We start from the raw sequence: 16,184 nt of genomic DNA on the forward strand, positions 1-16,184 counted from the left end.
GGCAGAGGCGATCGCAGGGATACGATGGCCTTCGGCCGTCCGGCAAGTGCCGGCGCACTGCAGAGCCGGCGCAATTCTGACCCGATCGCTGCGATAAACTGCAGCGAGCGATCGGGTCGGAGTTATATACTAATATACGGAATATATACTATTGCTATTGACATAATTCGAGCCATTGGCTGAGGAGAGGAAACCATGCTCTAAAATTGTGATTTTCTTTCCAATAACTATGGGGCGAATTCAGAATGGATCGCTGCAGCGGTAGCGTTCGCAGTCTGAATCCTTTTGTGGCGTGCGTATGTGCAGCGGCCGCACTGCATTCGCACCCCGGGAGCCCAGTGAGATTCGATCGCCTCTGCCTGACTGACAGGCAGAGGCGGTCGTGGGGCGGAAGGGGGCATGTCCAGATCCTTGGGGGGCGGGCTGTGGCGGCTGAGTGACCCAGGATGCAGCAAGTAGCGGCCTGCCAGCGCTCACGAGCTGCGCTGGCAGGGAATTACTCTCTCCAGGTACAAAAGCTGTGCTGAGTAAATTATGGTAGATGTGCTAAATTTAGCACATCTACGATCAGATCTGAATTACCCTCTACATTTGCTCACAGATGCACTCTGGTTGCATAAAGAGGGAATTTCCATAGAGTTACAGTATCTACAGGCTTCTTGTGTTAAGAACAGTAACAATAGTAGATGATAATCTGGACGTCACTGGAATAAACCATGAGATCAGCTGACAGTACTGTGTCTGTGCTTCATAGATACTCAGAAATGTTTAACACCTTAGGGCTAAAAGAAGAAGAGAGAAAGAGGGCGGTGTAATAATGTCAGCGTGACTGCAAGCAGCGAGCACCTAAACACACACACAGTGACAGCAGCTCTGCACTTCCTGGTGCTTTCCAGTCTGAGCGCCGCTGGGTGGGACACTGATTACAGTGTTATTACAGCACTTCCTTTACCTGCAGCAGGTATGCTCTGTTACAGTGTCACGCCAGGGCACCGCAGTCCGCAGCACTAACCACCGCGCTGCCTGTCACCCGCTCTGGCCGCCTCTAGTCTACACGTGGGCACCTGGCGGCTCCTCCTGGCATTTCCCAGGTTACGCCGGTACCAGAGCTGCCTTCCCCCAGCACAGCGGGACAAGAGCTGGTGCCGTGTAATGGGCGTGCGGGGCCAGGGCTTACCTGCTCCGTGACTGACTGTACTGTACTGTGGTCAGGTGATCGGGGCAGCGGGGCAGGGACGGAGACTGATTGGAAAGTGTCCCAGCAGCAGCGGCGGCCACCTCCTGAATTAGCATCATGACTGAGCGGAGCCCGCTGCTCACCTACCGGCTCAACGTATCCACAGAGGTGAGTGCGGCCGGGGATGGAGCCGCCCGGAGCCCGAGGAAAGCACAGCAGCGCTCAGGGTCTCGGAAACTCTCCACCTTCCTGGGGGTCGTGGTGCCCACCTTGCTGGCCATGTTCAGCGTAGTCCTCTTCCTCAGGGTTGGTAAGTAGTTATACAGAAGTACTTTATAGACAGTAGTAGCCGGCACTGGTTTCTGCATGTACTAAAAGAGAGCGCCGCACTCTTCTGTGTCCCTGCTATTCCTCATATATAACTAATTGTAACTTTTGTAAGCCTCTTGTTGCTTGGGCAAGTCGTCTTATATACTGTATGTAAGGATCCTGATGAAAGTACAACTAATATATGTGCTGAAACGTTGACAACTGAGTGGGGGTCTGTTGTGATTTGTTGTAAGTAGTCTTGAGTGTCGTCTTCTATTGCTCTGCCACTTTGTGCCATTCCTTGCGCTTAGTAACAGGAGGGCACTGGACGCAACTATCCATATACAGCATAAGAGTGCCGGTTTCTTTGTATATCCAACCATACAATGAATGTCAGCAGCACTTAAGTAAATAAATCCACTTTCACCGTAGGTATATGTTTCGATGATATTCAATCGTCTAGTACCCTGATGATGATGGCTTAAATATCATGTAAAAGTTGCACTATACTTGCTGCTAAACTTAAATGACGATGACTTACATATTGTGTGTAATATATATATATATATATATAAACATTTTCCTAGCAGACTATTTACATCGTTCTACATTTGGCTGTGAAAAGAAAATGACTAGTTTTGGCTGCAGAGTTTTACTCTGATTGTTCTCTGCCCTACTATTACCACAGCACACAGAATGAACTGACCTTTATCACCCTGATACTCCTCACCTATTGTATATACATTTTACCCTAGATTTGACTTTATGTTAATGTTTATGTTTAATTCTGGACAAAGGGTGTGAATTGCTGTTGCCACAGTGTTTAAACACCGGCAACGGCACCGCATTTCGCACCCTTCACCTGTGGGGCAGTGAACACTTTTGTGCGAGATTTGGCTGCCATAAAGTGTGGCTATTGCTGCGCTAATTCGGCCAGGCGGATGTGTTCATTAACAATTAAATTTCCCCCTATACTCAACATCCATAAACAACATAGGCTATAGTGGACAGGATAGTATACTTTACCCATTATGTTTTTATGTTTAGCTGTCTGCTTGTGTTCTGAATACAATATTTCTGCTGACACGAATCCAATGAAATAATAAAAAAAAGTACTGTTTACTCTTGCATTCCCTTTATTTCCGTATTCACTAGATGTACAGTGTAAATTGGCAGGCCGCCAAGCCAGGGCTTTCCACTTTGTTGAAACAATTCTGTATCACTCTGCAGAACAGTTAATTATCCCTTATTGCTGCATTTAATCTAAAATGTTATTCAGCCATACAAATCAAATATGTTGGACTGAAAACAGAGCTCACCCTTTATCTAGTGCTGTGGCTTTCGCAAAAATTATGCGTCAACTCTAGCTCAGCTCAGTTAGCTTTATTGTAGTTAATGGGTGCAGTTTAATTAGGCATTACATAGCCATGTCCAGGAGTAAGTGCCGCTATATTCCTCACAGTATTGCCGTACTCACAGGTTTTTGTTTGCGTGTGAGATCTGGCTGTGAGGGGGGTGAGTGGCAGGGTCGTTAGCATTTTCACCTAATTGAATTGACCCTCAAATGTGATATAAATGTAACATTGGGAATGTTACCTGTTTTCAAATACATTTTGTCACTGGTCAAATAGATTGAATGCAATTTAAATAATTGCCATTTATTAACAATTCTGTTTTACAAACACTGTAAATTATTTGTTACCAGTTATTTAAATAGCGCACTTATAGTCCGTCACTTCAGTATTCATTTTGCGAGTACATAGCTTATGTGCTACATAGGCATACTGTATGCTGCGCTGTGTTTTTTACTTGCATATAAATAAGTACTTGTAGTATGCAGTAAGCAGGGCTGCAGCTATCTCATTGGAGCTTGTAGTCACATTAAGGGCCTAATGCTCAGTCCCACGCTGCTGCGATTCCTTTAGCATATTTTGCTGTAGTCATGTCATTATCCTAATGCTACTATCAACTCTTACCCTTCTGATTCTGTATTACTGCTTGGTGTGTCTTTAGACACCACCATCGGTCGCATCATCGAAACTTGCACTAGCCCTATGGTAGGTGCATATGTCTCCACTGTGAGTGGTTCAGTGTTTGAGTTCACCACCAGTTCAGTGATATTCCCATAACACGCCAGCAACACGGCCCATTTTCATGCGTCTCAAAAGCCACCTCAGAGTGACCACTTAGGAACACCCAATGTATTTGCTAGCCTTGCAAGTCTTATCGCATAGTAGGTGTTATGTACACTTACAGCTGCATCTACTGTATGACATTATTTCACTAACATGCATCCTCATTGCTCCCATTAACCAAAGTCTTGGGGGATGCTCTGTTGTTCTCCCAGCTCTGGACAAAAACTTGGGGTAGTGATGTGTGCGAAAAGGATAACTAATCATAAAGTAATAATTAAGTGATGGCAGCTTGAGATTAGTCCTACCTCTCACATCCCCTTCTGCCACCATTTAAAGGTGGTTATGTATCACCGTGGAAATGTGGCTAGAGAGAGGACCAAGTAAGCGCAATATTTTCTTAGGTGTTAGTCCAACTTTAAGAAAAGCTAGTCATGTGCAGATTCCGCTTATTGCGCCAGTAATGTGAGTAGTATACAGCAGTGTATGGAGAATACTGTGTCATGTTACATTGCCTGCATGCATACTTTACTATGGGGCTTCTGTTAGCCTGGTTGTTATATTGCCAGGGCAGCTAATACACTGGCTGCTACACAGTCGGGCATGGAGAACACTGGTTAGTACCATGAGTGGAGGGAAGACCCTGGCTGCTGCTATAACATGGGACATGAGGGCCCTGGCTGCCATAGAGTGGCATGTTTATATAAAGATGCAGTTAGACCCTGATAATAAGGATTCCTTAATGCCGCAAGTTGCTGTAATAAGGAAACCTTATTTGCGTAAATGTATTGTTACTGAGTTGCTGGACCCACAACCACAATAACCTTACTTTCTGTTTTTGCCAGCTGCTCATGTGCAAGCTGGCAGCAGAGGGTATGGATCTCTCTTCCGAAAAATCTGTGGAGTGTAGCCCATAGGCTACAATGGGGCCAAGCTGTGCATTCCATAGCTTGGTAAATCTAATAGCTTTGCAGCGCACAACAAACCTATGGGAGCTGTGGCTGCTGTTGGAAATGGAGGGACTGCAGCAGATATGGAAATATCTGCTGCGTTCCCTCCAGGGTATGTTGGGGTGATACTTAATAATTGTGGGTACCGTCTGAAAATGAGTGTTTTGGGGGGATATCCTGCAAATATTATTTAATAAAAAGGCACGAAAGTGTGGCTACTTGCTGCTGAACTGTGTGAGTGGAATGCTGGCTATATACTAGGGGAGGGAGCTTTGGCTGATATATGGTCAGGCTGCTAAACTTGGGAGCTCTCTAGCTGCTATACTGTAGTAGGCGCACTGGCAAGTGCATTGTAGGGGAGTAATGGTTAATATAGTTTAGGTATGTAATGGTTAGTATGTAGTGGATGGGGTTACATTGATATAGTGTTCGAATGCTTTTGGGACATTAGTGGTATCCTGTTCTGAAGGTCAATCTGATTCAAGTCTGGGCTCTGGCCACTTAAGGACATTTACAGAGTTGTCCTGAAGCCACTCCTTTGATATCTTGTCTGTGTGCTTAGGGTCATTGCCCTGCTGAAAGATGAACCGTCACCCCAGTCTGAGGTCAAGAGCGCTCTGGAGCAGGTTTTCATCCAGGATGTCTCTGTACATTGCTGCATTCATCTTCCCCTCTATCCTGACTAGTCTCACAGTTCCTGTCGCTGAAAAACTTCCCCCACAGCATGATGCTGCCACCACCATGCTTCGCTGTAGGGATGGTATTGGCCTGGTGATGAGCGGTGCCTGGTTTCCTCCAAACATGACGCCTGGCATTCACGCCAAAGAGTTCAATCTTTGTCTCATCAGACCAGAGAATTTCTCATGGTCTGAGAGTTCTTCAGGTGCATTTTGGCAAACTACAGGCGGGCTGCCATGTGCTTTTTACTAAGGAGTGGCTTCCATCTGGTCACTGTACCATACAGGCCTGATTGGTGGATTGCTGCGGAGATGGTTGTCCTTCTGGAAGGTTCTCCACTTTCCACAGAGGAATGCTGTAGCTCTGACAGAGTGACCATCGGGTTCTTGGTCACCTCCCTGACTAGGGCCCTTCTCCCCCGATCGCTCAGTTTAGATGACCGGCCAGCTCTAGAAAGCGCCCTGGTGGTTCCGAACTTCTTCCATTTGTGGATGATGGAGGCCACTGTGCTCACTGGAACCTTCAAAGCAGCAGATATTTCTGCTGCTGGGTACACTGGGCTCCACAAGGAATGACATTAGAGTGTAGAGAAGGATCATGATCCGAGGCACCAACAGGCTCAAAGCTTTGACTGTTCCCAGAATGTATAGTGCCGCCTCCTCTATAACCCCGCCTCTGTGCACAGGAGCTCAGTTTTGTAGTTGGTGCCATGCAGTAAGCAGGCATACATAAACAGGGGGGTTGCTCCAGCAGCCCTGAGAAGAAGCATTTCAAGGGCTGCAGCAGAGGAACTGTCTGTGTTAGATGTCAGTCAGACATCTTCTGCTGCAGCTCCATCACCTCCCCCAGCGGCGCTGTATACTCCCGTGCCCTGGTTGCCAGGTACTTACAGCGGAGGCTCCGGTTTTCTTCCTGTTAGTCACACACACGACCGATGTTCTCCTGGATCGCGTGGCCGCACTCAGGGAGGAGGTAAGTGGGTCCCCCCGGCGGGATCCGCTGTAAATCGCAATCCTGTGCGGCTGGTGGGAGACAGGCCGCGCGCACTGGCGTGGACACTGTGGTAGTACAGGGAACCCACTAGACCACCAGGGCAAGGGCACAGGTCGGTTTTCTCTCATAATCCGTTTATATAAGACCACAGTACCCGGTGGTGAAGTCCAGCAGGGGGATAAGGCTTTGACCTGTAGCCCCTCCCCCAGCCCCAGTGCACCATTTAGAGTAAATGTTCCCACCCTGGAGCTGCATATCTCTCTCTCCCTCACTTCCTGTCAGCGTTTGGGTGCCATTAGGACAAGCTGAGCTGATCCTAGGACTGTTTGGGCAAATCCTCCTCTGTAAAGCCGCCTGCATGTCAGCGCTGTGCATTTTACAGGACACTTAAGTATTCTACATGTCTGCTGACAGTGTTAGTTAAGAAAGAGTGCATTTAGTCAGGGTTATATAGTACAAGTACCCTGTGATATACATCCATGCTTTACTGTGCATTGTTATATCTATTGAGTGTATAGCTGTACATAGTACTACTCTGTATTGCTAGTCCATGCAGTTTTATTGCATGTCATAATTTCTGCATTGTACAATGTGACTATGGTGGTCATTCCGAGTTGTTCGCTCGCTAGCAGTTTTTAGCAGCCCTGCAAACGCTATGCCGCCTCCCACTGGGAGTGTATCTTAGCTTAGCAGAAGTTCGAACGAAAGGATCGCAGAGCGGCGGCAACATTTTTTTGTGCAGTTTTAGAGTAGCTCAATACCTACTCAGCGCTTGCGATGACTTCAGACTGTTCAGTTCCTGTTTTGACATCACAAACACGCCCTGCGTTCGCCCAGCCACGCCTGCGTTTTTCCTGGCACGCCTGCATTTTTACGAACACTCCCTGAAAACGGTCAGTTGACACCCAGAAATGCCCACTTCATGTCAATCACTCTAAGGCCAGCAGTGCGACTGAAAAGCTTCGCTAGACCTTGTGTAAAAGTACATAGTTCGTTGTAATAGTACTTTGCGTGTGTGTATTGCGCCGCATGCGCAGAAGTGCCTTTTTTTTGCCTCATCGCTGCACAGCGAACGAATGCAGCTAGCGATCAACTCGGAATGACCACCTATGTGTGTGTGCATATAGCTGCTGTGTGACCTCCATTTTGTTTATCTCACTCAGATTGCTATCCCTATATTCTATAACCTGAGGGGGCTAAGTGCGTCAGGTTTATCATTTAATATAGGTAGTTCACAGGATATACTCAGTGTGTATTTTTCTCTGTGATTTTTAGTCACGATATACCTCTTGAATTCCCTGTTTGTACTGATACACTACACAGGGGGTTCTTGTCAGGTATTGTGCTGCTGATATTGTACTGTGTTGCCTTGCATTGAGCTTTCGGATATGTCAGCTACAAAGGGCAATGGTGCTGATCCCACATTGCGTGGTGGTGACGCTGCAGACACATTTGAGGAAAACATAGTAGTTGAGGGTTCAGGTTCTGGGGGATCCTTACCCCCAAGTGGGACTGTAGCAACGGGGGTTCAAAATGACCCACCTTGGGCTACCTTCTCCACGCTATTAAATACACTGGTAACTAGACTAACGCCCCCTATGGGACCTCCTGTGCCGGTACAACCACTTTTGGTCCCCGCAGTTAACCCGCCATGGGCTGATCAGCTGTCTGCTCAGTTACAGCAATTGAACCAATCACTGACTACTCAGAAGTCTAACCCTCGCCTGCCTAAGACCAAGGGGTCCTCTAAGCGGGCCATTACTTCCTCACAATCCACCAACGTCCCAGACTCCTTGTCTGATGAGGATGGCGTTTATACTGACCCCACAGATTCTGATCCCCACGCTTCTGATGGGGAATCTGTTTCACATGTGGATGTTCCTGACTTGTTGGAGGCTATCAGGATCATTCTTCAAATTACTGATGACCCGGAGCCTGATGCTGCCCCCAGTGATCGCAAAATACGCGCTATGGCGCGTTTTTACGCGCTACGGGCAGAGAGGGACTCGGATTTTAAAAGTGAGCGGGTCCCGCAGGACGCGCTGTTTTTCGCTGACCGTCGCCTTACAGCCAATAGAAATCTCCAAGCCCTGCCTCACCAGCCAATAGCCGCCGGCAGCGTCTCCCAATGCAAGCGCCACCTCAGACGTCTGTCCCTCCTCCCTACCCTGCCTCCAACCCATTGAATGTGCAGCTGGCAACCGGGCGGGGACATCACGATGACGGGTATGTTAGATGCAGGAGGGAGCCGAGGAGAAGGAGAGGAGCGCCTTCACCACGGGCAGCCCGGTGGGTCTGCTGCAGAGAACATGAGCTGGGGCCAGCGGAACATCTCAGTGCGGTCGAGGACACCACGACCGCAAAGTATCAAGAGGTCAGAGCGCTGCGAGCGGGCTTAAGAAGAGAGCGCGGGGTCTGGGATCAACGAGACAATCTGATGGTTCACAGACATGAGGGTGGTTACTAGCGAGTGATCAATCTACAGTTTCACACACATGCGGGTGGCTGTCACCAGTGATAAATAATGCGACCTGGGGGAATGGTGTTAAATCTTTCGTTTCACGAACGTGTGGGCGGGCCTTTCCTATATGTATTTAATGGCCAATACCTGCACATTATACCTGTGAGGGTGCAGGCGGGAAACTAGGTGCACTTCCTGTTACTCTGCATCTTATTCCTCCAGCGTCCATTCCACTCCCAACTACTAATGCATACATCCTGCCCCCTGCTGCCACTACTGCACCTATCCTGCACCTATCTTACTGTCAGGAATCGACTTACCGCTGTTATGTCTGTCCGCCGGAGCGGACTCCGTCCGGGGTCACTGCATGTTGCTGTCACCTGTCACCCTGCTCGTGGATACCATCTCAGGCCTGGGAGCGCCCCTGGAGTCAACGGGCGTGTGGGCGCGCCGCGTCCCAGCCGGGCCGCGTCATGGGCGCCGCCATGACAGTTTTCCCCAGTGTAAGTGCGGCAGCCAATCCGGAGCTTGGCCGCACCTCCTCGTCTCACTCCAGCCAATACCTGCCGGTCAGGGGGTATATCAGGAGCTGCAGGGTGAGTCAGAGGTTGTCCTGAACTTTGTGTCACTCCTGCGACCCGTGTGTCTGGACCTGTTCTCCTGTTCCTCCGTGTTCCTGGATATTCTCCTGATCCTCCGTGTTCCTGGATATTCTTCTGTACCTGTTACTTCTGTGGAACTACAAGTACCAGCACCAGCAATACCTTTCTGGCTTCACACCTTCTACACCTGCAGTGTGCTCCAGCCTACAGCAGTAGAGACTCCCTCTCCAGGTGCATTCCGTCATCTCACCTGTGATTCAGCCTGCATGCTGATTGTGCACTTCCAACAGCACAGTGAACATTACCATCCAGTCTCCTGCATTGCTACCAGGTTTGCTACCATTATTCCACCTCTGCTGGCTCCACGTTTTAATTACTCTGGTTCCATTTCTGCATTACAAACTCTGCCATAGACTTTCAGTTTCAAACCATATTATATCATTGCCATTACCATTGCCGTTACCATTGTCATTTCCATTGCATTCGTTTGTTTTACTTTCTGCTGCATTATTATCTGGACTTTCTGTTATTAATAAATCTACATTGTGCACATGCGCAGAAACCCAATACTGCCTCCTCACTTCATTCCACCTACCTCCACTGACCCACTAGCGCCCCCTCCGGGGACACAAACTAAACCGACTCTGACAGTAAGTTCAGGACCGATGGACTCGGACGGTGGTCAGAGTGTGGGGTCAGGGGCCTTACAAAACCTGGTCTCCCGTTTGGATGGACAAGAGGCTGTGCAGCAGCAGATATTCCAGTTTCTGCAAGGGATGTCCTCCCGGATTGATACGTTACAACAATCTCTGCTAAGTGCGCCTGCACCTCCAGTTCCTGTTACCCCTGCACATGCAAGTGTAGGGGGTTCTTCTTCTCCGGCTGCATCTGCTCCTGTATCTCGTTTGCACCTGCCTGTGCCTAGCAGGTATGATGGCAGTCCGAAGTTATGCCGTGGGTTCCTCAACCAGTGTGAAGTCCAGTTTGAACTTTTACCTCATCATTTTCCCACGCCAAGATCCAAGGTTGCTTATATTATTTCACTGCTCTCCGGATCAGCCCTGAGTTGGGTGTCTCCTCTGTGGGAACGTGCCGACCCGTTGATGAACAACTATGCCGAGTTTGTTTCCATCTTCAGACGCATCTTTGATGAACCGGGTCGTGCAACATCAGCCTCCGCAGATCTTCTCCAGCTCCGTCAAGGGACTCGCAGTATGGGCCAATACGTCATCCAGTTCCAGACGTTAGCCGCAGAGGTTCAGTGGAATAACCAAGCCTTGGTAGCAGCCTTCTGGCATGGACTCTCGGAACGGATAAAAGATGAACTGGCAACCCGTGATATCCCTGTGCAATTACCAGAATTAATCTCCCTATGTATCAAGTTGGACTCTCGCATCCGCGAACGCAATAGTGAGCGTGCTCGTGCTGAGTGTCGCAAACCAAGAATGGTACCTCCTGTACAGTTTCAGCCTCCACCTTCTGACGAGCCTATGCAAACTAATAGGTCCCGCTTAACCTCTGAGGAGCGGTCAAGGAGACTTCGTGAGAGACTGTGTCTTTATTGTGCGGCAGTAGGTCACCAAATAAATTCTTGTCCAGTGCGTTCGGGAAACGCCAGATCCTGACTTGTAGGGGAGGAGTCAAGTTGGGATCTTTCAAGCAAGCTCCTTCAACCCAAGATTTCATTCTTCCTGTGACCTTAGAGACGGCGGCTGGACTCCAATCTGCAACTGCGTTGGTAGACTGTGGTGCAGCGGGGAATTTCATCACTCAAGCTGCGGTAGACAAGTTTCATCTGCCGGTCTATGAACTTCCATATCCAGTCTACATCACGGCAGTTGATGGTAGTCGTATTTCTAAGGGGTATATCACTCAACAAACCCGGCCAGTGATACTGGGGGTTGGGTTCCTGCATTCTGAGTTAATAAAATTTCTAGTTATTCCTCAGGCAACTCAGGAGATTGTGTTAGGTATGCCCTGGCTCCAGCTACATAACCCACAGATTGATTGGGCTACCTTACAACTAACTGCTTGGGGTTCACATTGCCGTCAGTCCTGTTTAGCCCAAGTTGTTCCTGTCAAGACTTCTGAAATCAAGACCCAGTCTACTCTTCCTATGGCCTATCAAGATTTCGCTGACGTCTTCAGCGAGAAGGCCGCTGATGTCCTGCCGCCCCATAGAGAGTGGGATTGCCCCATCGACCTCATTCCTGGCAAAAAACCACCTAGGGGGCGCACCTACCCGTTATCTGTTCCTGAAACCGAAGCGATGAGCGAATACATCAAAGAAAACCTACAGAAAGGATTCATCCGTCCCTCATCATCACCTGCTGGGGCAGGTTTCTTTTTTGTTAAAAAGAAAGATGGAGGACTACGTCCATGTATTGACTACCGGGGACTTAATGATATTACCGTTAAGAACAGCTACCCGTTACCTCTTATTACCGAGTTATTTGATAGAGTCAAAGGAGCCCGCATCTTCACCAAGTTAGATCTCCGCGGTGCCTATAATCTCATCAGAATCCGCAGCGGTGACGAATGGAAGACAGCTTTCAATACTCGGGATGGCCATTACGAGTACCTGGTAATGCCATTCGGGTTGAGCAATGCTCCAGCAGTGTTTCAACACTTTGTTAATGAAATTTTCCGTGACGTTCTGTACAAGTATCTCGTTGTTTACCTGGACGATATCCTCATCTTCTCTCAAGACCTCCCTTCTCATCGTCTCCAAGTCCGTGAAGTCCTCCGACGTCTTCGTGAGAATTGTCTTTACGGCAAATTATCTAAGTGTACCTTTGAGGTTACCTCCATACCCTTCCTGGGGTATATAATTTCTGGATCGGATCTCCAGATGGACCCGGCAAAATTGGAAGCTATTGCCAATTGGTCCATTCCGAACACTCTCAAGTCCATTCAACGATTCCTGGGCTTTGCCAATTATTATAGGAAATTCATCCGAGGCTTTTCAACTCGCATTGCTCCTATTACTAGCTTAACTCGGAAAGGGGCAGATCATTCCAACTGGTCAGAAGATGCCCTGGCTGCGTTTCAAAAAATCAAGATGGCTTTTGTTACCGCTCCAGTTTTGTTAGAGCCCGATATTAATAAGCCATTCGAGTTGGAGGTGGATGCTTCCACAGTAGGAGTGGGAGCTGTTCTCTCTCAGATGGGAGCTGACGGGAAGATTCATCCCTGTGGATTCTTTTCCCGTAAGTTTCTTCCTGCAGAAGTTAATTATTCCATCGGAGATCAAGAGCTTCTGGCGATTAAACTGGCCCTTGAGGAATGGAGGTATCTCCTGGAAGGGGCGAAGTTTCCATTTAATATCTATACGGATCATAAAAACCTGCTCTACTTGAAGGCAGCTCAGTGCCTTAATCCTCGCCAGTCCCGATGGGCTATGTTCTTCTCCCGTTTTAATTTCAAGCTCCATTTCCGCCCAGGTTCTCAGAATACCAAAGCAGATGCCTTGTCTCGATCCATGGAATCTGAGGACGAAATATCCGATCCAGTACCACGCTCAATCCTGGATCCTGTTGCTTTTGCTTCTTCACAAGTTTCTCCAGCTCCGCCTCCTGGTAAGACTTTTGTTGCTCCTGAACTCCGTTCTAAGTTGTTGTCTTGGGCTCATCAGTCTAAATTTACTGGGCATCCTGGTGTCCTAAAGACTTTTAAATTTCTCTCTGAAACATACTGGTGGCCGAAGATGAAAGTCGACATCAAAGACTTTGTGGCGTCTTGCCCTAAATGTGTGCAGCACAAAACTCCTCGTCAGTCTCCAGCAGGTCAGTTACAGCCATTATCCATTCCCAGCCGTCCTTGGTCACATCTGTCTATGGATTTTATCTCTGACCTTCCCTCCTCCCAAGGATTCAATACCATCTGGGTAGTGGTCGACAGATTTACCAAAATGGCTCATTTTGTTCCACTCCAAGGACTTCCTTCCGCTCCAAAACTGGCTCAAATCTTCCTACGGGAGATTTTCCGTTTACATGGACTACCCACTGAAATAATATCTGACCGTGGAGTTCAGTTTGTGGCAAGGTTTTGGAGAGCTCTCTGTTCTGCCATGCAGGTCCATCTCAAGTTCTCGTCAGCGTATCATCCTCAGACGAATGGGCAGACAGAGAGGGTAAACCAGGAGTTGGAAACTTTCGTGAGACTGTACATATCATCTTCCCAAGATGACTGGGTAGATTTGCTCCCGTGGGCTGAATTCGCTCACAATTTCCGCTACCACACAGCTACTGAAACTACTCCGTTCTTCGCTGTTTATGGGCAGCATCCACGAGTTCCTGATTTTCAAGACCTTCCTAGCATCGATGTTCCTGCTGCCACTACTGTCCTCAGTCAGTTCTCAACAATCTGGAGGAAGATTCATACTTCACTCAAAAAGGCTTCTGCCCGGTACAAATTCTTTGCCGACCGCAAGAGACGTGCAGTTCCCAGCTTGAAACCTGGGGATAAAGTCTGGCTGTCAACCCGGAATCTTCGTCTTAAAGTGCCTTCGATGAAGTTTGCACCACGCTTCATTGGTCCTTTCTCCATCGAAAGAGTTCTAAATCCTGTGGCTTACAAGCTCAAGTTACCCTCTTCATTGCGTATTCCTAATGCTTTCCATGTCTCTCTCCTCAGACCATTAGTCCTAAATCGCTTCCAAAGAGCTCTTCCAGCTGGCCCCAGCATTCCAACTCAGCGGGGCATAGAGTTCGAGATAGAGAAGATCCTGGACTCCCGTCACCGGTATGGTCGTCTGCAATATCTCATCGACTGGGCCGGCTATGGTCCTGAGGAGAGGAGTTGGGTGAACTCTGCTGATGTCCACGCTCCCAGGTTGGTCCGTGTTTTCCACAGGTCTCATCCTTCCAAGCCACGTGGGTGTTCGGTGCCCACCCATAAGGGAGGGGGTACTGTCAGGAATCGACTTACCGCTGTTATGTCTGTCCGCCGGAGCGGACTCCGTCCGGGGTCACTGCATGTTGCTGTCACCTGTCACCCTGCTCGTGGATACCATCTCAGGCCTGGGAGCGCCCCTGGAGTCAACGGGCGTGTGGGCGCGCCGCGTCCCAGCCGGGCCGCGTCATGGGCGCCGCCATGACAGTTTTCCCCAGTGTAAGTGCGGCAGCCAATCCGGAGCTTGGCCGCACCTCCTCGTCTCACTCCAGCCAATACCTGCCGGTCAGGGGGTATATCAGGAGCTGCAGGGTGAGTCAGAGGTTGTCCTGAACTTTGTGTCACTCCTGCGACCCGTGTGTCTGGACCTGTTCTCCTGTTCCTCTGTGTTCCTGGATATTCTCCTGATCCTCCGTGTTCCTGGATATTCTTCTGTACCTGTTACTTCCGTGGAACTACAAGTACCAGCACCAGCAATACCTTTCTGGCTTCACACCTTCTACACCTGCAGTGTGCTCCAGCCTACAGCAGTAGAGACTCCCTCTCCAGGTGCATTCCGTCATCTCACCTGTGATTCAGCCTGCATGCTGATTGTGCACTTCCAACAGCACAGTGAACATTACCATCCAGTCTCCTGCATTGCTACCAGGTTTGCTACCATTATTCCACCTCTGCTGGCTCCACGTTTTAATTACTCTGGTTCCATTTCTGCATTACAAACTCTGCCATAGACTTTCAGTTTCAAACCATATTATATCATTGCCATTACCATTGCCGTTACCATTGTCATTTCCATTGCATTCGTTTGTTTTACTTTCTGCTGCATTATTATCTGGACTTTCTGTTATTAATAAATCTACATTGTGCACATGCGCAGAAACCCAATACTGCCTCCTCACTTCATTCCACCTACCTCCACTGACCCACTAGCGCCCCCTCCGGGGACACAAACTAAACCGACTCTGACACTTACCCCCTGCTACCACTACTGCACCTATCCTACCACTACTGCACCCATCCTGCCCCCTGCTACCACTACTGCACCTATCCTGCACTTATCTTACCCCCTGCTACCACTACTGCACCTATCCTACCACTACTGCACCCATCCTGCCCCCTGCTACCACTACTGCACCTATCCTGCGCCTATCTTACCCCCTGCTACCACTACTGCACCTATCCTTCCCCCTGCTACCACTACTGCACCCATCCTGCCCCCTGTTACCACCACTACTGCACCTATCTTACCCCCTGCTACCACTACTACACCTATCCTACCCCCTGCTACCACTACTGCACCTATCCTGCACCTATCTTACCCCCTGCTACCACTACTGCACCTATCCTACCACTACTGCACCCATCCTGCTACCACCACTACTGCACCTATCCTGCCCCCTACCACTACTGCACCCATCCTGCCCCCTGTTACCACCACTACTGCACCTATCTTACCCCCTGCTACCACTACTGCACCTATCCTGCCCCCTACCACTACTGCACCCATCCTGCCCCCTGTTACCACCACTACTGCACCTATCTTACCCCCTGCTACCACTACTGCACCTATCCTACCCCCTGCTACCACTACTGCACCTATCTTACCCCCTGCTACCACTACTGCACCTATCCTACCCCCTACCACTACTGCACCCATCCTGCCCCCTGTTACCACCACTACTGCACCTATCTTACCCCCTGCTACCACTACTGCACCTATCCTACCCCCTGCTACCACTACTGCACCTATCCTACCCCCTACCACTACTACACCCATCCTGCTAACACCACTACTGCACCTAACCTAGCCCCTACCACTACTGCACCTAATCTACCCCCTACCACTACTGCACCCATCCTGCTACCACCACTACTGCACCTATCTTACCCCCTGCAACCACTACTGCACCTATCCTACCCCCTGCTACCACTACTGCACCTATCCTACCCCCTACCACTACTGCACCCATCCTGCTACCACTACTGCAC

At 49.2% G+C, this 16,184-nt stretch overlaps 1 protein-coding gene across 1 annotated transcript in view; it reads left to right on the forward strand.

The window, feature by feature from the left end:
- Positions 1-921: 921 nt before the first annotated feature.
- LOC134909547 (solute carrier family 12 member 9-like) overlaps positions 922-16,184 on the forward strand; it is a 465,723-nt gene continuing 450,460 nt past the window's right edge. Inside the window, exon 1 of the mRNA XM_063916540.1 lies at positions 922-1,487. Coding sequence (XP_063772610.1) covers positions 1,295-1,487 — 193 coding nt within the window. The 5' untranslated portion in view covers positions 922-1,294. The remainder of the gene's footprint in view (positions 1,488-16,184) is intronic.

The sequence above is a fragment of the Pseudophryne corroboree genome, chromosome 4 (genome assembly GCF_028390025.1).
Source record: "Pseudophryne corroboree isolate aPseCor3 chromosome 4, aPseCor3.hap2, whole genome shotgun sequence".
NCBI classification, from domain to species: domain Eukaryota; kingdom Metazoa; phylum Chordata; class Amphibia; order Anura; family Myobatrachidae; genus Pseudophryne; species Pseudophryne corroboree.